Genomic DNA, 26,283 nt, shown 5'->3' with positions numbered 1-26,283 from the left:
TATAATTATTTTTTTTTATTATATAGACATAAATACATTTTTTTAAATTCCATTAAACATTTAGATGAATTAATTATATATATAAACCACATTCCGAGCAGTGATACCTTTAAGAAACCCCCTCTCAAAAAATGGTATAAAATCTTGACGAATATTGATTTTCATTGAGGTCAACAATTCAAAAGCAATTTCAACCCCCATGATATAACCCTAAAGTAACTAATATATATGACATATTAGTGGTGAATTAATTTAGATTTCTACAATATATTATAAATTGTTGGCGAATTTGATCCAATCATGTATCGAATATTGTGGCAAATCTTTGAATTAAAAAAAATTAATTAAATAAATTCTCTGATGATTTAAATAACATTAAAATAAAAATTTGTAAAAATATGACAATTTGGGTCACCTTAAAAATTGAACTTATTAACAAAATTCTGATTCCCAACTTTCAAAAAATAACCAATTCACAAATATTAGCCACTAAAAAAATCACTCATTCCCAGCCACATCTTATCTTTCCAAACAGAGCCTTTTGTCCACTAAATAGGCATTAAATTTGATAGGAAACGCTGCCTCTTAACGTTTACTTTGGTTATGGTTACTACTGAAAACTGTTTTATATATCTCATTCATATTATAATATTTCCTTAACTTTGCCAACTACAATGAGAATATATACTTGTTACTACTATATAGCAAGCTACACAAGCAAACCATATTTAAATTTAATTTCAGTGCTTGTGAAGCTAATTTTATTTGTACGACTTAACTAGACATTTATAGCTTATGGAAAAGGGAAAATGTATGTTAAAACTAAATCCACATATAGTTTATTAAATATATATATTTATCAAAATAACATACAAATGATAGACAAGTTTCAGTCAGCTGCAGGTTCAAATTATATAACTTGTACAGATTTTTAACTAAATCCACATATAGTTTATTAAATATATATATATATCAAAATAACATACAAATGATAGACAAGTTTCAGTCAGCTGCAGTTTCAAATTATATAACTTGTACAGATTTTTTCTCAGGCTATTTTCTGTTGATTCCTCAAAATCTATTATAGATTTCTCCATTCCTTGGTGCACTACATCTTCCTTTATGCTAAAGCTCCAACTACCCATTTGATCTCTAATATCTATCGCTTGAACTGATAAAAATGAGTAGCTAAACTATAATAATGTTCTTAAACGATCAAAAGACGTCAAAACAATGCAAAAAACTACATCTAGAAAAGTGCTATCGTTAAAAACGGACGCCAAAAAAAAATTGCAAACATAACTAGATGAAGCCCGGGAAGGTAACCCAGGCAAATGCATCGAGGATTTCCTCTTCCCTATTTGTAGACAAGGCCGAGTCTGAACATATAAATTGTCTCAGATTTCTCCATCCCAAAGTTCCTCCAAACTTTTGAATGGGCCACGTGTTGGGTTGGCAAGAAAATCTCCTCGAAGCAACCTTACCTGAGAGAGCAGACAATTAAGCCTTAACATTGACATAAAAATAATGTTAGAAAGCAAATGGCAATTAATTAGTGCTGACTAGTGCTGCATACCTGTTCAATTTGGGAAAACTTATCAAATAACTCTTGAGGGATTGACCAATCAAATACATCAAGATTTTCTTTGATTCTATCTTCACTGCTGCTTTTTGGAAGCACACTATAACCACTTTGTACACCCCAGCGAAGTGCAACTTGTGCAGGCGTCTTGCCCAATTCTTTTGCCACTTGCTTCAGCACAGGATGCTCTAGAATTTTTACTTTCACTTTAAACCATTCAGTACCTGGAGAGCCCAGTGGAGAGTATGCCTGTAATCATGAGAAAATATCAAAAAACTAACGAAAACATTGGAAAACTTAATATCAAATTCACCTCCTGCATTGAATTTGATACGCCATGTTTTGGCAAGCCAATAATACACAGCTTGTTCTGATACTTCAAAGACTCCTAGAACAGGTCAACAATATTCAATAGCAGACATTGTTTCACATCAAAGCATACTTACCGATACATGAATGCCCTTAGACTTGCAAAAAGCTTGAAGATTGTGCTGCTGCCACACCGGATGGCGCTCAACCTGGTTCACAGCTGGCACCACTATTGCATAGGCAAGCATATCCTGCAACTTCTTGGAAGAAAAATTGCTTACACCAATAGCACGGACTTTTCCAGTATCTACAAGTTTCTCCATTGCTTTCCATGTGCTGGGAATATCAGCATTTGGCCAATGCATCTATTGCACGCAAATGAATGTTATGGCTGTACTTACCAAGCTACATAAAAATCAATTCAAGGTAAACAAATAATTAAAAAGGCAGATAAAATTTACATACAAGGTAAAGATCAATATAGTCCAACTGCAGGTCTTGCAAAGTACTATCCAAGGCTCCTGCCACCTTTCCAGGGGCACAATCACTGACCCTGTAATATGTGAACGCAAGACAAGTGAATTTGAAAATGCTTGCAATTATTTTTTTCTTCTAGGAACAAGCATGTAGTCAATGATTATAGTAGACAAAGCCAAATGTGTTGATAGTGTGATAATTAATCGTATAAGAGATGTTTCAGAGGATTTTTTACATATTAAAACTGCAATACCTTACTTTTTCTAGCAAGCAATAAATGCACAGGCCATTAAGAAAACGGTGGAATAGTTAAAATATGGCACTGTTGTTGTCACCTAGGTTCAAACCATTGTCGGGCAATTGAGCTCACATGCATTGTGCCCCTGCCAGACTGATGTGCTCACAGATTTAGACTATTTGCATTAATGCTGAGGCTGAGATCCACTGTTTGTGGTCTCAACCAGCTCGGTCCACACCAATATTTTCCAGGTTACCAAATGGAAGAAAAAAAAGCAATACATGTAGATGATAATTTCTGGGTGTAGGCAGTATCTAAACAAATCAAATACACAAGTACGTCAAAGAAGTAAAATGGCAATGATAATATTCAGAACATATATCATGGAAATACAGAATAAACAATATTAGTTCTTGATTCATCGAGTTTTTATGATTTATAACTTCACAACACTTTAACTATATAGAGCATAGACCATTGGATCATTAAGCTGTCTTCAACCCAAATTATGACCATATATCTTTTAAGCTACTTAAACAGTAAAAGACTAGAGACTGAGCCAAAACAATATTTTTACAAAAAATTGAACCATAAAAGCTCCAAATGTGCCTATCATCCATGGCCAACTTGCCATACAATGAGAACTACTACCAAAAGCATGCCCAAAGCAAAACCAGGCTCCTAAATAAGAAAAGAACCTCCTATAATGGCTCATAGCCTTCACAATTCAGTAGAAACGGATGCCATGAAAAAGTATGCAAAGATTTGTACGAACATGTTGAAGACTTTATGCCTTACCTAAACAGACTACATTGCTCATCCCTAAAAATATTTTAAAAAATTGAACTACATCAGAGGCTCAATGCATCAACACATCATTGCTCTATCACTAAGCTGGTTAGAATTTTGGGAAAAAGAACGGTTTGATCTGTCAAGATTGTTCAGGCAGTATCTCTAGACCAAATAATGAGGTCCCCTCGATGGTCCAGTGATAACTGTTTCTGTTTGCTGAACTAATAAAGTTCTGAAACAGATTATTCATTGAAATGTTGAAATCCACTTATTAAATCAAGGAGAAAATAATTTCTTTCAAAATGCAAGCTTCTACCTCTCAAACCAAATCAAAAAGGATCACAAACCACCCAAACAATACTAGAGAGAAACAAGACAATTTGGCAATCCAAACTCCTCTCATTGTAATCAAAAGCATCACAGTACCCACCGCAACAAAAAAATCCCACAGCAGACGTAACAAATCTAGACTCAATAAGACAAAATAATGAAAAAAAAAACCAAAGCTACAAATGCAGGAATGCTTCCCATTCAAGATATGCTTTGAAAGATAGAAGCATGAAGAATGATGATGATGTCTCTGAAAACTGCTCATGTGTCTCCTTGTCCATGAAAGATGATGCCACAATCCAATCAAGTACATGCCCAATCAAAGATGAAGGTGACAAACTGAAACTATGCGGAAACCGAAGTTGAACAAGCTCCAAAGACGAATATAGTTTGACAACAAGAGTGCAATGGTTGTCATCAAAGAGGAGAGTTAACCATTCAAATGTGTTCTCCAAATCTGAAAGGCAATGATGGTCCTGATGAATAGGAATGGTGGAAGTCTCAAATGACTTTGCACAAGAAATCAATGGAAGTGACGGTACATCAACTATATCTGAAGAAGAATCAAGAACCAATAAAGCAACCTCATCCTCATCTTCCAAAGTTTCAAAGTACAATAAAGAATCAAATTCCTGAATAGAATCACAAGCATAGGGTATCCTTTCTGAAAAGTGAAGAGGCACATTACAATCTGAAACGGGATCATCTAGAGAAAATAGCTTACCCCAGAATCCCTGCTACACAAAAATAGCTTCCACAAGAGAGAATGGCAAGATAACTTGCATAATAATGCATAGATTGAATAACGGTTGAATATGTAATGTACAATGAGAGGATGGCTTATATAGGCAAGGTATAATGAGGTATGCACATAGCACAACTACCCTTAATACAAACATTAAATGCATGATGCAAATATTAAATGCCTAGATAACTATAAGTAAATGAGGTGAACATGGCCCCATTATAACTAACTTAGATAATGACACCTAGGACCTACGTTAACATGTGAATAGGTTCTCACTAATGAGTAGATAGGAAGCAACCTCATTCACACTAACACTAATTTTCTAACTTGTTTTTTTGTTTGGAAATATGCTTGTTCTTTCATCTCACCTATTGTAGATGTCATTAGATATACTGATATGAACTCTCCTATTCTTGGAAAGATTTATGAGAAAATTTGATAGCATGCTTGGGCAAATTGTAAGAAGTTGCTTATAGCAACCCAAGATCCAAAGGCTAATGAATAGCACAAAAGCAAGAGAGAACAAAATAGACAAGAACAAACTGTATTCCCATCAAGATGCAAAATGTCCAATTGAACCAACTGGATTAAATACAATGTAAATGAACCTGATTAATAAAGACAAGGCCATAGGGAAAAGAGAGCACACAATCATGACATGTGGCTCAATGAGATACAAGAGTAGGCAGGGGTAGGTAGGAGAAACAATAGATAATTCCATTAAAGGTGGATCACCCACCAAAGGTGGAATTTCTCCTACAACCATATCCCTAGATATGCAATTCCCTACGTGTTTCAAATGCAAATTACTATGGAATGCATTATCCTAAGTCAACTTAAGTAAAGTGTAATTACATGAGACATAAATTACACCAACACTCCCCCTTAAATGCAACTTAGAGGAATGTTGACTCAAGCTAACAATGTAAGATTGGTCCCAACTACTAGGCCATGTTAGGTACCAATATACAAATGAAATTTACACCAACACTCCCCCTTAAATGCAACTTAGAGGAATGTTGACTCAAGCTAACAATGTAAGATTGGTCCCGACTACTAGGCCATGTTAGGTACCAATGTACAAATGAAATGCAATGCAATCTTTCACAAACATAAAAGAGAGGAAAACCCAATGGGAAAAAACTCCCCCCAAAAAGAGATGAAAGCACACAATGCTCTTAATGATATATGAGAAGAACAAAACCTCATGTGAGGAAAGCGTCCCCCCCATAAGAGAGAAGAGGAAAGACCATGAAGCCCCCCCTCAATGTTAAATCTCCTGCAAAGATGGTCCAATGATGTCGAACAACATTCCTCCCTATTAGGAAGAAATGGAGTCAATGTTGCACCAAGATTGTCAAAGTATGACAAAACCAAGTACCAATGCCGATGAAGAATGAACGACGAATCACTCACTACAACATGATGAAGAGAAAACATGGAGACACCTATTTGAGTATCAGTTGGATGCTCATCAATGGCAAATTGGTACAATCTAAGTTTTACTGTAGCCATGCACAAATTTGCACAATCTAAGTCTCAACTGGAGCCATACACCAAGTCTCACAAGATATTTCCCAATCTACTGAGTACAGGAATATTACATCCAATATGTCATCAATGACAAAGTACAAAGAAGAATGGCACTTTATATTAGTGTGTAAAACATAGCTCATGCAAGAGAATACAACATGACATAGTGCAAATCTGGAAACATGAAGATGATGCCATCAAAAAGATGCCTTGAAGAAGACTGCAGATGAAGATGCCTTCGATTGGAATGTTGCCAAGAAACAAGTAGGAGCAACTAACCCCCCTTGGCCACCGGTTGGAGACCCTGCGAGACAGGTATGATAGGTGGACAAAAAGAAAAATTGTTCCCAATTCCCAATTTTGCTTATTGAATGAAAAAAATTGTTCTTAAAAGATTTAAAAAATTAATTAAAAAAGCATGAGTAAACTTAATTTATAAATAATAAAGACAAAAAAATTTGATATTTAAAAAAAACTTTATTAAATTATTAACAAAGAAAAAAAACATTGAAAACTTTATTAAAATAATAATAAAGAAAAAAAATATTTTAAAAAACTTTATTAAAAAATTGTTAATAAAATTTTATTTGATAAAAAACTAAATAATAAAAAAAATATTATTAAAAAATATAATTTAAACTTTTTATTAAAAAGAACTTATTTAAAAAAAAATTAAAAATGGATCCTGCGATGGCAGCGCCACCTATCACATCTGTGGCAAGTGATACCTGCCACTGCAGGCAAAACCCCTGCGGGCCGAATTTGTGGTACCCACAGGTGTCTGCGGGACACAGGGCCTGCAGTATGTGTAGGCTAAGTCACCACGTTCGAATTCGTGTTCAAATTTGGCAACCATGAAATTCGGATTAAGTTTGGCAAGAGCAAAAAGTTCAAAAAAAAAAAATCGGCATTAAATTCGCCTCATATAATTTTTATTTTTAAAAAAAATATAAGTAATATTTCCAATAAATTATCAAATAGTTTAAGATGCAACATTCAGATACAATGAGCTAAGATGCAACATTCAAATACCATAAGAAACATTTGAAATCACAATAATCATGATTGCTGATATGTTTTTTGTCAAAAAGATGCAATCAAAAGTGGAGACTTTAGAACTTCAAAAAGGCTACAAGTCATCAAGAATGTGAAGAAGTCTTTTAGTCAAAAAGGTACAATCAAAAGACAAGATTATAGAACTTCAAAAAAGTTCCAAGTCATCAAGAGCACATGGCTGAACTGTTGTAGCTTCATCATCCAAAAAGTCAGGCTCATCTTCAACTCCAACTACTATGTCTTCCGAAATTTGTTGTTGTGAAGAAGATGTGGAATCATTTGCTGATCTGTTCATAAACAATTTTAGATTGTTGCGAATGTAGACAAGATCTCCCAACTTTCCGGACAGCAACTTATTCCTCTTTTTGGAATGCATGTGGTCAAAGCAACTCCAATTCCTCTCACAAGCTGATGAACTTGCTCCCTGACTCAAAATTCGAATGGAAAAGCGTTGTAGTTCAAGAGTATGTGCTCCATAGCTCATCCACCATCTATAGGCAGAAACCTCAGCTCGCAACATATCTTCTTAGGCTGCTTCTATTCCAAACAACCCTTCTCCTCTCTTGTATTTCCAGCACTGGTCTCTGATTAGAGTTGAAGTTGTTCAATTTTGTTCAAACCTGCTAATGGCTTCATAAAGCCCTAACATAATTTTAGAATCACCTTGTCTATCAATACAAAATAACTTAGGCTCCAAATAGCAAGCTGCTGCATGTAAAGGTGCGTGCATCATTTTCCATCTGGCATCAACTATCTCCCATATCTCCATGTACTCTGCTTCTACATTATTGGGTGCTCTCTAAATAGATTCCTTAGAACTGTCCATGCTTTCATTAAGCATGCCAAGGCAAGGAGTGTCACCATCCACCATGCGAAGAACATCAACAATTCGCCCACATATATTCAAAACCTTTGCTCCACTTTCCCAAAAGCTGCTGTTTAAAATTATCTGCTCTATGTTATTTCTCTTAGCACTTTTAGAAAGCGCTGAACTTTCCCACTCATTGGAACAAATCACTAATCTCAAAGTTGTTTTCTCTTCAACCACTCTTTTCAAAGTGATATAAAATGAAGCAAACCTTGTGTCACAAGACCTCAACAACTCCCTAGTTGCACGTTGCATGTACAAGCTCAATGTGAGACGGTGATTTCTAATCAAAATTGCAACCGCTCTTTCTCAATGAATTGCTTCATGTATCCATGGGAATTTGGCCAAGTCATGAAGCAACAAATCTAGACAATGGGTTGCACATGGGCTCCAATATATTTGTGGATATTTCTCTACAATCAACCTCCCATCTCCCACACAATTTGTTGCACTATCAATGACCACCTGAACCACATTTTCTGCCCCTACTTCAAGAATGGCTTCCTCTAATATCTGAAAAATATACTCTGAAGTTTTCTCATGGTTCATGGTGTCAATCACTTTCAAAAACACAACACCTTCGGGGCAAGCTACTAAAACATTAATCAATGGCCTTTGACATATATCTAACCATCCATCACTCAAGATAGTGCAACCTGTTACCTTCCAAGAGGCTTTGACCTCAGATAATTTTGTTATCACTCTATCTTTTGACCTCTCTAAAAGAGTTGTCCTGAAATCCTCTGAACCTGGAGGTGTGTACCCTTTGCCAAACTCTGCAACTTTCTGGATTGCATTACGAAAATGAGGGTTTCTTGCCACGTTGAATGGGATGGCACTTGTATAGAACAAATCAACTAATGCATCATCCACCTGTTATTTTTCTACTGGTTTCCAAAAGCTATTCAATGTTCCACTTTCTTTTGATGCACCTGTGGCCTTGGGAAAACTGGAAGAAAACATAATAGAGGTGAACTTGGACACATCCTCTTCAATTCTTTTTTTTTTTTGTGCCTTCTTCATCATTCCTACAATTGAAGAGGATTGTTCTTTCTCTAAAACAGTTGTTAGTTTGACAGGCATGTCTAGACATGCTTCAACACCTCCACCTGAACCTACAGTAAGACCAAGCAAGTGGTCTCTTGCCCTTGTTTTACTTCCAATAAAAGTTTTCTTACACATGTTACAAAAGAGATGAACACCATTCCGAGTCACATTTTTTCATACTTCGGAATCTAATTTTTTTGGAGCCATTTAATTATGATCTGCATGAGTCAATGAAAAATAATAATAATAATAATATTTAAAGTACAACTTGAGTTGGCCAGTGGTGGAGAACTTGTGCTCTTGAAAGAGGTCTCACAAGTTCAAATCCTACAAGGGGGTAGGGTATGTACACCTTATCGGCTTCGGCCCATTACCAATCAGAAAATATATATATATATATATATATATATATATATATATATATATATATATATATATATATATAAATCATTAACTAAAATTTAATAAAACATTTATTTTAATATATTCATGTTTTAACCAAAAAAAAAGAAATACTAACTTTAAAAACAAAATAGAAATTACTATACTAAAATAAAAAACTGAAAAATAAACAATATTAATATAATATTAAAAATTATAATAAGAAACTACTAAATATTAAATAGTACTACACTCGAATCGAATTAAACATTAAATATTAAATATTACTACACTAAAATAAAAAACTAAAAACTACATAATACAATATTAAAATCGAATAAATATATATCATGTTAATAAAACCTAAAAAAAAAAAAAAAAACATTGCAAAAGCCAAAAATTTTGAATCGAATACCTTAAGTTTAAACAAATAAATTAAAAAAATTGCACACAGAAGTCATTAATGGAATGCCTGGGCAAGTCAAGAGGACGCGGGTGGAGCGTGGAGGACGTGGGTAGAGCGACGGCGACGGTGGCTTCTAGCTGTGGCAGGCGAAGCATGGTGGACGCGGGCAAAGCGACGGCGACGGCATCTTCCGGCTTCATGCAGAGCTTAAAACAAATCAATTGAAAAAGCTCAAACAAAAATCCACTACGAATAGAGACCTGTGCATTCATCTATAGGTCGGCACCCTATTTATTAAAAAAAGAGACAAAAACCTAAAAAACGCAAGTTTAAAATACGCTTTTACCAAAACACGTCATCTGTCACTTTTGTCGTACAAATATCTTCTGAATTTTGACAAATTTCATAGAGGGTTTTTGAGTTTGGCAAATTTCAAACCTAATGGCAAAAATTCGCCGAATACAGTGACTTAGTCTGTAGGTACCATGTGGTACCACAAGTACACTACAGGCTGCAAGGTCTGTTGAAAAATAAAACAAAACAAAAAGCCCCCAAAACAAATATAATTTCAATTTTTAATTAAAAATTTAAAAACAAAAAACTACAAATTAAAAAAAGCGCAGAAAAAAAAAATTATTTTTTTTAAATCGTACTTGTTGCATCCGTATGGCAACCAAGGAGGGGGATTTTTTCAACTTAGGGTGACAGAGTCCAATTTCAACAAAAGAATAGGCGATCTTGGGGTTTTGGGGCCTTCTAAGCAACGATGACGATGTCGGATTTTGGCCAAAGTGCTCCAAAATTGCAGATCGCTCCTGGGACAAGTAACCACCCTCCACCTTCAAATGGCTCTAGATTTGGCCTCCAGAGTCGGATTTGGATGAAACAAAAGGCAATTCTGACTTTCTCGAACCTCCTCAATCCAATGGTAACCTCAGATCTAACCCAACAAACTCCAATATTAACCTGCGATAGAAAACTCCAAAATACAAAACCCCAAATTGCACCAAATTTCTCTCAAATGGCAAAAACCAATGGCACTCTAATGGCTCTAATACCATGTAAGAATTTGCCTATAACAACCCAAGATCCAAAGGCCAATGAATAGCACAAAAGCAAGAGAGAACAAAATAGACAAGAACAAATCGTATTCTCATCAAGATGCAAAATGCCCAACTGGACTAACTGGATTACATACAATGTAAATGAGTCTGCTAACAAAGGCAAGGCCATAGAGAAAAGAGAGCACACAATCATGACATGTAGCTCAATGAGATATAAGGGTAGGTAGGGTAGGTAGGAGAAACAATAGATAATTCCAATAAAGGCTAGAACACCCACCAAAGGTGGAATTTCTCCTACAACCGTATCCCTAGATATGTAATTCCCTAAGTGACTCATATGCAAATTACTATGAAATGCATTATACTAAGTCAACTTCAAGTAAAGTGCAATTACATGAGTCATAAATTACACCAACACAGATGAAGCAAACAATTTATAATAGGGATCCTAGTTTGGGATTATATGAGCAACATATTAAGCTCATTGTGATGCACCATTGGAATGTTATGAACACCCTACTTCATATGGTAGTCTTTGCTCTAAATCCCAATTGGTATGCATCAAAGGCTAGTAAGTTGCCTCCTTGTGATGAGAAAGAGGTGAAAGAAGAGTTTATGAAGGGCCTTCAAAAAACGTATTCAAGCAAGGAGTCAACTATACTTAACACATAATGGTTTGCCTTTACTAATCTTCGTGGTCCAACAATCAAGAAACCAGAGGGGAAGATAAATAAAACTAGATTAGCTCAAATTGATCCAATTGCATGGTGGACATGGCACAACAAGTATACACCAAAGTTGAGAATGCTCGCTATTTGCCTTCTCTCTCAAGTTGCAAGTTCCTCTACTATAGAGAAGAATTTGTTCATATACAATTTCATCCACTCTATCAAATAGAGAAGTTGGCTGACATGCATAGTGATTTGTAACTTCACAATCATCAAACTTTGAAGTATCGACAAACTCCAACTTTAAGGTGGGATGTTGATCCCAAAGACAACCTCCTATTGATAAGTAGAAGACACAGGAGGGATTGGTTGGAGTTCCATTGGATGAGGCAATCCCTCATAGTGGCAATGGCTCGAAGTCAATCTCCAATTTTGATTTTGTAACTTTGTCATTTTGTAGTTCAAACTTGCAACCTTTGGACATTTTGCTGTATTTTTTAATTTCATATCATACACACATTGACAATAAATTTTGTGTTTTAGCATTTATTAATTTGTTCGACCCTCATGTGAGCTCTCAATTCAACTCTAATATTGTGTATTAAGGATTCTATAATGTATATGGTGAATGCCTTATCAATGTTATCATATGAATATTTAAAATTTCCCTACTTTTTAATTAGTCCTCCCTTGTGTTGACGTGGCTAAAGTCGTATCGCTACAACTCTCTCCGATCAACGCAAAATAGAATGTTGAGTATCCTATCCTCTCTTGAAATAAGGAAATCCCTAATGCTGTTTGATTTGATCATGTGGGCGTGACGTCAATCATTTGGTTGTCAGGTCTTGACTGTAGGATAGCTCAACAGTTTGATGTGTTTTGCTGGAAACACAAAGGGGACTGATGTTTGTGGATGGATTTGGCTTGAAAGGTGTCATGTCCCCTCCTTGTTCGTTATTTATAATCTAAATGAAACAATTATTATTATAAACTAATACAATCAACAAATGATTATTTGAAATTATTAATATTTAATTATTAAATATTATTATTAATATCCATTAATATTTAATTATTAAATATTATTATTATTATTCACAAATTAATATTGAAAATTATTATACAAAAATTATTTAGTAATATGTGAATCACATTTTATTATAAATAGAATTTAATATTGTTAATACGATTAATATTACTAATGCAATTAATATATTATTATTTAATTAATATATATTAATATTTATTATTAATAATAAATATTAATATATATATTATTATTTACGTACTTAGGCACTGTGGTAAAGTAGAGAAACTTTGTGGATGTGGACATAAGTGAAAGATTCAAGTCATCCAAGAACCGTGGAAAATACGTAGCTGGCAAAGATAAATGGTAGGAGTCATCATAAATAAGACATCAAAATATTAATGTTTGACTGAACCATAATTAAGAGTCACTAATTAAATCGGGTGATAAGAGGATGTGATACCATAGTTATCTCCTATCAAAGAGGTCGACAAAATGAAGAGAATCAACAGCTCATGAAGACGATCGATATAATGACCATACGTCTCCATTGCTTATCAGACTGATCTCATAATAAGGTCAGACATTATCAAGTGGAGACACAATATGATAGGCAGATCATTGGCGATAATTACTACTACCCAAGGATATCCATCAGTCATTAATAATAGTTGTTAGCCCTTACGAATAGCAGCGTATAAATGTATTGCTACATATCGGTAGATAATATCTAATAAGTGGACATGATTAAGATTAATGCTAACCCATCATTAATGGCAATGATATGATGAGTCATCAAGAACAGCGATTATGCTGATCGATAGCAAATAACTTGATTAGTTATGAAGACAAACCGCTGAGTATGGATGGTGTCCCATCGCATATGAAGAGGTGTCATCCTATGGTTTGGCAAGTTATAAATGGGAAAAAAACTACGAACAGCGAAGGGGTACAGATCAGAAACTACGAACAGCAAAGGCAAGTATAGATCGGAAACTGGTGTTGCGGGATTAAGAACAGGTAAGTAAGGAATTAATATTTTTATATATGTTAATGAATATACTTAATGCTTATTTACTGTAGATGTTAATGAATATAAGTAATTAATATTTTAATATATATATTAATGAATGAATATTTAATATATATGTTAATGAATGTAATTAATGCAAATTTAATATATATGTTAATGAATATTTTAATGTGTATTAATAAATGTTAATAATGAATATTAATGAACATTAATAATGAATATTTTAGTATGTATATTAATGAATGTTAATAATGAATATTAATGAATACTTTAGTACGTATATTAATAAATGTTAATAATGAATATTAATGAATACTAATAATGAATATTTTAATATATATGTTGTTGAATATAAGTAATGAACATTTTTCGTTAATGAATGGTTCTTAGTTGTTAATGAATATATATCAAGGCCTAGTAGGACTATATGTTAAGAAATGATGTCTTCTGCATCATACAATGAATATAATCATTGATATTATTATATAGTAATAAAAGATAGTTCCGCTAAGCATACCGATCTGGGTATACAATGATTTGAATATTATAATTTAATAATCTGCGTACTAAATCTAATAATCTAAGTACCGAACTTAATAATCTGAATGACAAGTAAGACTGAGAAAATAATTCAGATTGGATTATCATCAGTTCAACATAAGAAAGAAGATTACGTTATCCGTGATTTTAGTCAGGTTAAGATAGAATTGTCTCCTAATAAATTTAGTTTAAGTCATAAGTCTGTTGAAATAGATTAATTATGGTTACAACAGTCTCAAACCTAGTAGGGGACATTACAAATGGTATCAGAGCAATGATCTTGCCATCCTGAAGGGTAAGATTGAATCAACGAATTATTCTAGTCAATGAACAGAGGCAAGTACCATGACCGATAAGCAACGAAGGTTCTATCTTGTAAGATGAATTTAAAATATATTATTATCAGCCAAATAGATATTGAATGGATATGACTTTAGAGTAATTCAAATTAAAATAGTGGAATTGTCTCATTGATAACAGTATAATCTTAAAGAAATTTAGACTTCACATTCACCACTAGTGTGGGAGAGAGACAGAACAATGAGGTCAGCAGAAACTAGGCCTCTGTCAGGTAGCCCACCCACTGCAGTTGACAAAGGGCTTCTGTCAGGAGGGCCAAGGGGGTGTGTACCATCCTTGGGCCTGATAAGCGCTACGGGCGTCTCATTGTGTCTAAATCTCCTCTCTCTCATTAATGGCGAATAGGGAGTTAAGCATAGTCCATTTAATACTTGAGGAAAGTATCCAAACATTGTGCTATCTATCCTCTTTGTCGATATGGCTAATCAGACTCATTACATTTATTCCAATTGAAATTCTTAATAATATAAGTTACTACCAAGATAATGAATAAAACAATTGCATATCCAAACCCAGTGAGATAAATGAGGAATTAGGCAACAGGGATAGCAGGAACTAGGCCTCTGTCAGGTAGCCCACCCACTGCAGTTGACAAAGGGCTTCTAGCAGGAGGGCCAAGGGGGTATGTACCGTCCTTGGGCCTGATAAGCCAGGAACTAGGCCTCTGTCAGGTAGCCCACCCACTGTAGTTGACAAAGGGCTTCTAGCAGGAGGGCCAAGGGGGTATGTACCGTCCTTGGGCCTGATAAGCGCTACGGGAATCCTAAGGTAGCTTATCCCTTTTATCCCACTAGGAATTAAATATGGAATTGACTCATAACAAGAAAGAAATTTCACAATGTGTGTATTCACATGTATACTCCGTGTTTGCATATATGTATGCTTCGTGTTCTCCATGTGTATGCTCTGTGCCTTCCACGTGTATGCTTCGTGTTTCCCATGTATATGCTTTGTGTTGTTTAAACTCATGTTGGTCGATGACTTAGTTGAGGAAATTAAAATAAACATTTGCTTGAGGACAAGCAAATTTGGGAAGGGCGGACTGTCATGTCCCCTCCTTGTTCGTTATTTATAATCTAAATGAAACAATTATTATTATAAACTAATACAATCAACAAATGATTATTTGAAATTATTAATATTTAATTATTAAATATTATTATTAATATCCATTAATATTTAATTATTAAATATTATTATTATTATTCACAAATTAATATTGAAAATTATTATACAAAAATTATTTAGTAATATGTGAATCACATTTTATTATAAATAGAATTTAATATTGTTAATACGATTAATATTACTAATGCAATTAATATATTATTATTTAATTAATATATATTAATATTTATTATTAATAATAAATATTAATATATATATTATTATTTACGTACTTAGGCACTGTGGTAAAGTAGAGAAACTTTGTGGATGTGGACATAAGTGAAAGATTCAAGTCATCCAAGAACCGTGGAAAATACGTAGCTGGCAAAGATAAATGGTAGGAGTCATCATAAATAAGACATCAAAATATTAATGTTTGACTGAACCATAATTAAGAGTCACTAATTAAATCGGGTGATAAGAGGATGTGATACCATAGTTATCTCCTATCAAAGAGGTCGACAAAATGAAGAGAATCAACAGCTCATGAAGACGATCGATATAATGACCATACGTCTCCATTGCTTATCAGACTGATCTCATAATAAGGTCAGACATTATCAAGTGGAGACACAATATGATAGGCAGATCATTGGCGATAATTACTACTACCCAAGGATATCCATCAGTCATTAATAATAGTTGTTAGCCCTTACGAATAGCAGCGTATAAATGTATTGCTACATATCGGTAGATAATATCTAATAAGTGGACATGATTAAGATTAATGCTAACCCATCATTAATGGCAATGATATGATGAGTCATCAAGAACAGTGATTATGCTGATCGATAGCAAATAACTTGATTAGTTATGAAGACAAACCGCTGAGTATGGATGGTGTCCCATCGCATATGAAGAGGTGTCATCCTATGGTTTGGCAAGTTATAAATGGGAAAAAAACTACGAACAGCGAAGGGGTACAGATCAGAAACTACGAACAGCAAAGGCAAGTATAGATCGGAAACTGGTGTTGCGGGATTAAGAACAGGTAAGTAAGGAATTAATATTTTTATATATGTTAATGAATATACTTAATGCTTATTTACTGTAGATGTTAATGAATATAAGTAATTAATATTTTAATATATATATTAATGAATGAATATTTAATATATATGTTAATGAATGTAATTAATGCAAATTTAATATATATGTTAATGAATATTTTAATGTGTATTAATAAATGTTAATAATGAATATTAATGAACATTAATAATGAATATTTTAGTATGTATATTAATGAATGTTAATAATGAATATTAATGAATACTTTAGTACGTATATTAATAAATGTTAATAATGAATATTAATGAATACTAATAATGAATATTTTAATATATATGTTGTTGAATATAAGTAATGAACATTTTTCGTTAATGAATGGTTCTTAGTTGTTAATGAATATATATCAAGGCCTAGTAGGACTATATGTTAAGAAATGATGTCTTCTGCATCATACAATGAATATAATCATTGATATTATTATATAGTAATAAAAGATAGTTCCGCTAAGCATACCGATCTGGGTATACAATGATTTGAATATTATAATTTAATAATCTGCGTACTAAATCTAATAATCTAAGTACCGAACTTAATAATCTGAATGACAAGTAAGACTGAGAAAATAATTCAGATTGGATTATCATCAGTTCAACATAAGAAAGAAGATTACGTTATCCGTGATTTTAGTCAGGTTAAGATAGAATTGTCTCCTAATAAATTTAGTTTAAGTCATAAGTCTGTTGAAATAGATTAATTATGGTTACAACAGTCTCAAACCTAGTAGGGGACATTACAAAAGGTCTCAGACATGATTTCCCCTAGGCTCTATGAATTGATTCATCTGATTTTGCAGTATGTTTGATGCTGGCATGGATACTTTACTTTCAGATTTTGAAAAAAGAGAGGAAAAAAGAGGTAAAAAGGGGGAAGGAGGATGGTAACTACTTCCACCTAAAAATAGTACATTTAAGCTGATAGACAGAAACCTTGCAATAATCAAATTTTATTTCGCCAGCAATTCACACAACTAGATAAAATTGATGCAATCTCCAAAGGGGAAACAAATTTTCATGTTATTAAACATAAACGCTGAATTTAAGACATTCATACATTCCATGTTAAATAACTGAAATAAGCATACTAGTGAGTTCAGACTAACCATGAAGAGGAACTCGCAATCAGCCAATCCTTAATGGTATGAACTAAGATTTCAATCAGATATCAACTTGCACATATTATTTTGTAAAACAAAATGCATAACATAAATTCTAAGAGTGAAGAAATAGACCATGCACTCACATGAAACAATAACAGCTTTAATCTTCACTAAGTCTGAATGTATTTCTGCAAAGTTTTTGCAACAATCCAAGATTTCTTACTAAAAATAAGGGAGAAACCATCCCTTATATAGACTTTCAAAAATGGATGAATGGCCAAGATCTAATCTTACAAGTGGCCTAGATTCATCCTATAAAACATGGCTGCCCATACCCATTAATGGATAACAAAATATCATCACCAACCATCAACTAACTAATAACTACCAAATACCAAACATAAAGCTGCTCCAAAAAGTGCACTTGCACAGAGCTCAAAAATTTACAATGACTTTGGTAGTTGGAAAGAAACTTTATGCTGAAAAAGTGCATTTAGAATTTTTTAAAAGAAAACAGATATTTTCATGAAAGCACTTTTTCTTTCCCCGAGGTAAACTCTTTCTCCAAAAATTCAACTTCATCTTGCAAGTAATCCTTCCAGATGTCTCGATCTGATACATGTTCTACCCAAACGTAATCCTGAAATCTTATGCACAGTTGAAACAGTTCCTTGCTGGGAGGCATAGGAGGCTCGGTGGCGATCCACATGTTTCAACTCACTGCTCCAGACTGACCGACGAGCTTCAAAACCCAATATGTATGCATACAGTTCACTGGCTAATTCCAGGTCCTTTGTGGAGTACATGATTTTATCAATTCTCAGTCTATCCTCCCTTCGTGGTCGTACCTCATTATCTTTCACGCTACTCTTCCAACCAAGGACCATCAATCTAAGGATCTTTTCACTAAGATCCTTCATGTTTGGCAAAACTTCATCACACTCATCCTGCTCTTTATTTATGGTGTCCTTCATATCATTTTTCATGTTGGCAATCCAGTACCACTGCTTGAAAGTGTTGATGTCGTGGGGATCTAGAATAGTATGCAATGTGGGAATCTAAGTGTGGGTCCAGAAAAAAGCCCTCATGAGGGGCAAAACCATACCAACCATCTCATGGGCCTTGAAACATTCTTTCTTTACTTCAAAAATCTTGACGCGAATGGTCTCTTGGTCGTAGGCCATTTTCCGCACATCCATAATGATTTTCTCTCATTTTCTTTTGACGTCCTAGATCCATTTTCTGACGGCCTTGGCGGTGTCACGCACTCCCTCAAACTCAATTGTAGTCCTTTGTGCCAACGCCAAAGGAGGAACATGGGACTCAACGGTATGTTGCAGCGGTCTTAACAAGTGGTCTATGTATCCTTTAGCCTGCTCAGCACGAGCTCGGTACTTATCTCTCTCAGCAAACATTTCATCTAGCTGTCTAAGCATATTTTGTATGGAATCCTTGAATTCTTCCCTCTCCTGCTCTTTGGTTGCTCGCCCTATTGGAATGGACGCGATGCTATAGTCAGCCAATGCAACCTGATCTGCTGGTTTGTCTGCAGGTGGGGCAGCAATATAAATCGTACGATTCCTTTCCTCATCTTTGGTAATCCTGGAGTAAGTCTTTGTCTTTTTCTTTCCTTCAGCTTTTATTTCTCCTATCCGAGAGAAGATATTCTCCGGGTCAATTGGTGGCTTGAAAACCGCTTTCCGCTGTGCTTGGGCTATCAACCTGTCATGAGGGATGGTTTGCCCAGATGTGACCACTAAATCCCCATGTAAAGCGGAAAATCGAACCCTAGGTGTTCCCCCACTCCATGGAGAGAGAAAGGAGGTCACTAGGATTGACGGTTTTCACTTAGGAGAGACTTTACATTCAAAAGAGGGGTTGAAACCCACAAGATCCAATCCCACACAATGCAAGACTGGATTCTAAATGAGTTTCAAGGGTTGAGACATCAAGGATACCCTCTTTTGTAAAGAATGTAGATAGAAGGATTGAACTAGGAATGCATGTAAAGTAAGAAAGATTCGCTTGTAGACGGAGATAGGGACACAAGATGAAGCTACGGACCTGAAATTAGCAGTAAAATGTCGAGACGATGCTGTCCTGCAAATTTGAGCGAAAGTTGACGGGACGATGGCGCCCGGAGTGCACACGGTCCTCCGAAAAATCCACGAAACGAAGGGGGATCTGTTCGTCTCTACACAAGGATTCCAAATCTTCAATTACAACCGCATACCTGCAACCTACACACAGAAAAGAGAGGACGATTGGGGGGTTAGGGATTAGGGGTTTGCCTTTAGGTCAAACCCCGGTTTTGGAATTAACCAAGAAATGAGAATGCTGTAAATGTAAATGTTTGTAATGTAAACAAGTACTGATACCTTGTTGTAAGAATGTTTGTATTCTTACATGCGAAGGTGTAATGAATGTTGTATTTTGTATGTTGTAAATGATCTCCTCTTCAATGGTTGAATCCTTGTCTTGAATGCAACACCTAGCCTTGAATGGAGACTTAGAATACTCAATTGCTTGAAGGAATGCTTGAATGCTTGAATGTTTGAATGTTTGAATATCGCTTCCGCGTCTTGCTCTTGCTTACTTCCTTCCTTCCTTTCTAGGAGAGGAAAAGTAGTTTATATACTTGTCAATTAGGGTTAGGAGATTGATTTTTCCGACCTTAGGCCGACATAGGAACATTATTTTCCGAATTGCAAACTTAAAGACCCGATGCCCAACAAGAGACCGGGCCCAAAATAGGGCCAGGGACCAGGGCGCTGGGCGCCATGGTCTTGGGGGACCAGGGCGCTGGGCGCCATGGTCCCACCTCCCGGGACAGCAGGGTGCAAGGAAGGATCAGGCCAAGGTGCAGAAATATGCAGTTTTTGATGTCGCAAACAGGTTTCGGGGTCTCCATTCAGGTTCAACGTTGCGCCGCCATCGTGAAGACCCAAATGCAGTCGAAATTGCAAGTGTCGCAATTTTAGGACGCTACACCCCACTTTGTTCTTTGGAGGCCTCAGCTGACTCACTGCCTATCCGTAATTGATCAGACATAGGAGGAATGGGTGCAGTATCTAATCCTTTACTCACGGTTGAGTTCTCTCCCACTTCACTGAGCAACTGTTGGGTACCCTCTAGTAGTGGTTGTTCTTCAGTTCTGCTAGGTTCTTGGGTTCTATCTTTTTCCCTTTATCCCTCAAGAGTGGTATCATCTTTGTTGCCGCCTTCTTACTGCAATTCATGCCTGCTCTCTTGCATGAGCTCTTGTTTACCAATCCCTTGATTGGGTGCAATCTCTCCTTCCTCGACCTGATTCTCAAGTCCATCCAAACCAATGATCCTTGCCTCCGCTTCTTGCTCATTTTGTATTTGTGGATTATTTGCCTCTGATGCAACGGGATCATCCTGTGAAGGTGGAGTTGGAAAGTGATCAAGTTCAATCATATCATCCTCTGAACTGGGGTCCTTGGATGAGGAAGTAACCTCTGGCCTCTTGATTGGGATCTTTTCTCTTCTTGTCCTTCTCGACGTTCGAGTCCCCCTATTGGCTCTTGCTTTCTTTCTCTTCTTTTCGGGTTTCTCAACCTCTTCTTTTGGTGCGCTTGATGTTCCTTTGTCCTCTGAAGACTGGGAATCGAGACTACCCATCAAATTATATGTAAATTGGGTTCCTTCATGGGTTAGCCTTCTATCTGTTGGGATAGCCAACTATCTGTGCATCTTCTTGGGCCCTCCATGACAGCTTCAAAATCTGTGATAGGGTCCTAAGTCCAATCAATGGCTGGCAGGAGGTCCTTGACTGCTTCAAATTCTCGAACTTGCAAGCAATTTCCATAGTCTGTTACCTAATCCGAAACCTGCCGATACTCATAAAGTCGCATTTGTTGAACACTCAACCTTGAATATTCCCGCCGGCAGACTTCAAAATCATCCGTACACTTGCTCCAGTAGTCCTCTATTGATGCCTTGGCCCTGTAATGCTTGTCGTAGGCCTTCTTTCCCAATCCATCATGATCAAAGCATTTCCTAAGGATATGTTCCTATAAGCAATAGGAGGCCAGTTCGTCGAATGATTCCTCGACTTGCACTAAATTCTTGAAGTGCACATCAAGTTACCTAAAGATCATAAGGAAGGTAAATCCTGACTGCTTTTTGTCCCTGAGTATGCTGCATGTTGAATGTGCCTGCCTTGAAACCTCCATGAGGACTAATCTATCTAATGGGTAACGCGGAAGCCGGTACGATGTTCCCTCAAAGCCTGCTATTCTGATGTAGGTGAATCTGGGGAACTGGATGAACCATGCACCTTATTTTCGGTTCAAGGTGGTAGCCTGCTTTGACAACCTTATGTGCAACCCTCCTTGCATCAATCTGACTATGCGCATTGTAAAAGCGTCATTGACCCGCTCATATTGACCAATCGCATATGCAATGTTATTCTTTTCTCTTTGGGCTACGTCATAGTAATGCAACTGAGGTTAGCAATCATATACTTTTACCTAATTGGCCCATTCCCAATCTCACCTCTCTTGATTAATCCTGGCAGCGACTGATGTCAAACAAACATATAGACCAAGTAGGAGGTCATAGCGAAGTACTTCTTCTCTTCGAGTTCAACCAGCTGTGTATGAATATTATCGTTGATAATTTGCGCCCAATCAATCTTAGATTTCCCACCAAAGACTTTCTCGGTAAAGTAGAACATCCATTCCTCAAAGAGATTAGATTGCAGAAGTCCCATGACCCGACTAAGCAAGGTAACCATATCACCATACTCATTGTGGAAGTCACTTTTGTGGGTCTTCTTACCAATCCTAGTGCTTGGGGGTCTTCTTTCTTTGAACCACTCTTCATTTATCAGTGTTTTGCACGGAGTAGGATTCTTGTCATTTGCAATTTGGGCTTCATCAATGGCAACGGCAGTGGGATTATCAGGAAACGGGATATCAAATGCTTCCCCATAGGCTTCAAGTGTGAAGTCGGCCATTACCATCCCTTTCAACACTACCAATCTGGTTTCTGGCTGATAATGCTTGGCGGCTTCAACTACTAGTTCATAATTCTGCACGGCCGGTGGGAAACCAGCAGCTTGAGCAATACCACTCTCCAACATCCGTTTGGGCTTACCATAGGCATTAGGAGAGTATACCTTGTTCCTGAAATCCTGAATATCGATATGTCCCAGGTCTGTATCTCCTACATTGTCCCACACACTTTGGACCTTTGACTCTTTGACTCCTCCTCCTTGGTACTAGTACTTCATTTTTTCGAACTTGCCGAGAATGTCAGCTTTGGAAGTTCGTGATGCTTCGGTTGCATCAGGTGCCTTTGAAGACTCTGTCGCTGATTTAGGCATTTATCCTACATAGCCGGACACGAATTACAAGACAAGCTTGAGGAAAAACGGAAATATGGGTTAGCAGTGCCAAGAGACGGCGTTAGCTTAAAACTCGAAAGCCTGTTTAACGAGATATTCAAATTTTGCGCTTGGCGAATGAATGCAATTTGAGGTTGAAAATTGGTCGGTTTGGTGGAGCAAATTTTCAGAATATCACTACTCCTTGTTTTGTTGGTGCGAGAATTGTAAACGTTTCTGGTTTAAGCGTTAAGTTTTTAGTTTGTTTCCTGAGTTTTATATCTTTGCTAAAGGCTGAATTTGACAGTCAATGGCTATTGCTTGGGGTTAAGTTTAAGATTTACTTGAATTTGGTTTGCATATTAACCCTAGTTAAAACATGATCATTCATATGCAAAATTTTAACAATTAAGGGGAAATTTTAACTTACCTAGGAATGAACCGAAGCGGCCTGATAGAAATCAAAAGTGAAATGCCCTTCTACCACCCTTGATCCAGCAAAATGGATGAAAAATTCAGCCTCTTAGGAAGAAATGAGAGCTGCAATCCTTCTTTAAAGCACTTTCCTGTTTTTATATGCTGCCCTTGAAAGGGGATTTGCGGCCTCTAGGGGAAAAAGCGTCTCCTTTAGCCCAAAAGAAAGATTGAACTCTTTGAAAACCCCGACCTTCATCAGCACCTCTAGATTTGGATGGAAATTCGACCTATCAAGGCAAAGTGCAAACTCGGCTTGCTAAGGGCAAATTAGAACTCACGAAAAAATATGAAAGACCCATGCCCTTCCAAACTTAGCCCTTTGGAGAAAAATGAAAGTCTTTGTTAATCGCCCAAACTCGGCCTTTGGAGAGAAAATAGAAAAATCACAAGGTTCGCTCTTATGCCCTTCTACTCATGAAAATTCGGCCATTTCAAAAGAAAAGAACGATTTTTCCATTTTCCTTTTTAGTTATATTGCCTCTTTTATAAAATTGGGCCTATTTGGGTTTTTGTGCGATTTTTTATGTCTTATGCTTTTATCGCCTTGAGTTTTTCAGCCTATTGAGCCTTCAAGTTTCAAGCTTTTAGAGCCATTTTGCGTGACTTAACTTCTGAACTAAAACGCCTTGGATGAAGTTCGAGCTCTTGAGGCCTTTTGCGCGATTTATATGTTTTTTGGTTTGTGACGTCCTTTCTTAAAATTCAACCCTTTTGATCAAAATGCGCAATTTTATTTTTACACTTATAGACGTCTCCCTAATTTCGAGCTATTTCATGAATTTGCGCAATTTTGCCTATTTTGTTATTTTCGGCTTAAAAGCCTGAAATGCGCAATTTATGCTTTCTTTTTGTCTTCAAAATTCGGCAAATTGGGCCAAATTGCATTGTGTTTACCCCTTTTCAGCTAAAAGAACTCCTTTGCGGGTGTTAAATACTTTGTGCTTTTATCATTTTCGGCCTTGAAGCCGATTTTGCTAGCCATTTTGAAGTTTTAAGTTCGTTTTTGGCCTTTATAGACCTTTTGTGTGAATTAGACTCTGTTAGCAAATTTCGGCTTACAAGCCGATTTTGTGAGTTTTTTGAGTTTTTCGACCTCTAAGGCCTCTTGACACCCGCCTTTTATTTGGCCCCTTCTGATCATTTTGGGAGATTTTTCGACTTTGCAATTCGCATTTTGGTCTATTTGGCCGATTTTGACAGACTATAATTAAAGGTTGTTTTGAATTTGGGGAGTCAATTTGCATTTTCTATCTCGCATTTCGGCCTTGGAGGTCGCGACTTGTGAGCTTTTCTTCAAACTTTGAGTTTTAGGAACATTTTTTCAACTGGCATTTTTGCTTTTTAAGCCAATTTTGACTTTTAAGTTGGACAACTCACTTATCTTGACCAACTTCAGGCTTGAAACTTGTCCGTGAGTGATGTCGTCTTGACAATGTTTTGCGATTTCACCTTATAGGTTCTTTATTCAACTTTCCTTTGCGAACAGAATCACACTCATCTTTCAAGGTTAATTCTCTAGGACTTGAGACTCAGGCTGGCTCGGGATCATCTCCTTAACGCTTTAAATTCTTAACTGTTGCAACTCCTCTTTCGAATTACCAGAACTTCCTACTCAGGACCTGAGCAAGGACAAGACGAGAAAACAAAGAAGGGGGGACCCTGTCGACAATGGGGAGTGTGTGCAAGGCACAACACCTTGTCATCCCTAAAATGGCCTCAAAAAATCCATCTCTAGAATGTGCCCCTCGTCTCCATCCTAAAATTTTGGTGGAACACAAAGAAATAGCCACATGATGCGAAAGCTAGATAAATCACTGCTTTGTGAAAAATGGATATGCCTTTTCCAAAAGTATGATCCAAATTCCTTCCTAGTACCATTTTTATCATTGGCCCATTTTTCTTTCAACAAGTAATACAAGAAAGATTCAAACCAATCTTTAGGTATCAAAGGATGTAGCTCACTCATCAATCTTTCACTTCTCTTGTAGAAAACTGGTGGAATTCAGCTACTTTCATCCTAATTCACACAATGTAAAGACTTGAAAAAAACATGAAACAAAGGATCCATGACTGGAACAGAAAGGTGTTCAAAAACATTTGTGAATAATCTGAAAAAGCAGGCACCAAGCTCACTGCTACTCAAAAACAGATCCTGAACAAGCAAGTCAACAAAGCATTGGCCAAAGAAGAGTAGGATGCTAGACTGCAAATAGTAATCACTCAATAACAAAATGTTGTCTCTAAAGACAACAAAGATACAATGGGCCTTGAAAGGGGTCTGAAATACAGCATATTTCTACAAGTTAATCTTAAATAGACAGACTATCAATGCCTCAACAGAAATACTTCTGCAGTATGGGAGAACAGTAACTAATCTCTGGGAATAAACATATTAGATACAAACCAATTCAAAACTCTTCTCTCATAAACAGTTGATTAGGAGGAGGAAAAGAAAGTACAAGAGCAACTACATAAATCTTTTGCCACGAAAAGCTTCTTAAGGATAAGTCAAAACGATTATCTTTTCCTTTAATCCTAACAAAGCTCCTGGACCTAATAAGTTTTCTACAAGAGAAATATTCTAGGACCTTATCAAAGGAGAGATAATTTTAGTAGTTAAAGAATCTTCAGGAAATAAACATGTTGACACAAATAAACAAGTC

General features: G+C 36.1%; 1 protein-coding gene across 1 annotated transcript in view; it reads right to left on the bottom strand.

Annotated features, from left to right (window-relative positions):
- Positions 1–948: 948 nt before the first annotated feature.
- Positions 949–26,283, bottom strand: part of LOC131074216 (NADPH-dependent aldo-keto reductase, chloroplastic) — a 40,118-nt gene continuing 14,783 nt past the window's right edge. Inside the window, exons 5-8 of the mRNA XM_058010780.2 lie at positions 2,357–2,444; positions 2,029–2,256; positions 1,577–1,831; positions 949–1,484 (exon numbers count right to left, since the gene is read on the bottom strand). Of these exons, the coding sequence (XP_057866763.1) occupies positions 1,398–1,484; positions 1,577–1,831; positions 2,029–2,256; positions 2,357–2,444 (658 nt within the window). The 3' untranslated portion in view covers positions 949–1,397. The remainder of the gene's footprint in view (positions 1,485–1,576; positions 1,832–2,028; positions 2,257–2,356; positions 2,445–26,283) is intronic.

This window comes from Cryptomeria japonica, chromosome 8 (assembly GCF_030272615.1).
Source record: "Cryptomeria japonica chromosome 8, Sugi_1.0, whole genome shotgun sequence".
NCBI lineage: Eukaryota > Viridiplantae > Streptophyta > Pinopsida > Cupressales > Cupressaceae > Cryptomeria > Cryptomeria japonica.
This window is presented reverse-complemented; position numbering and strand designations above follow the sequence as displayed.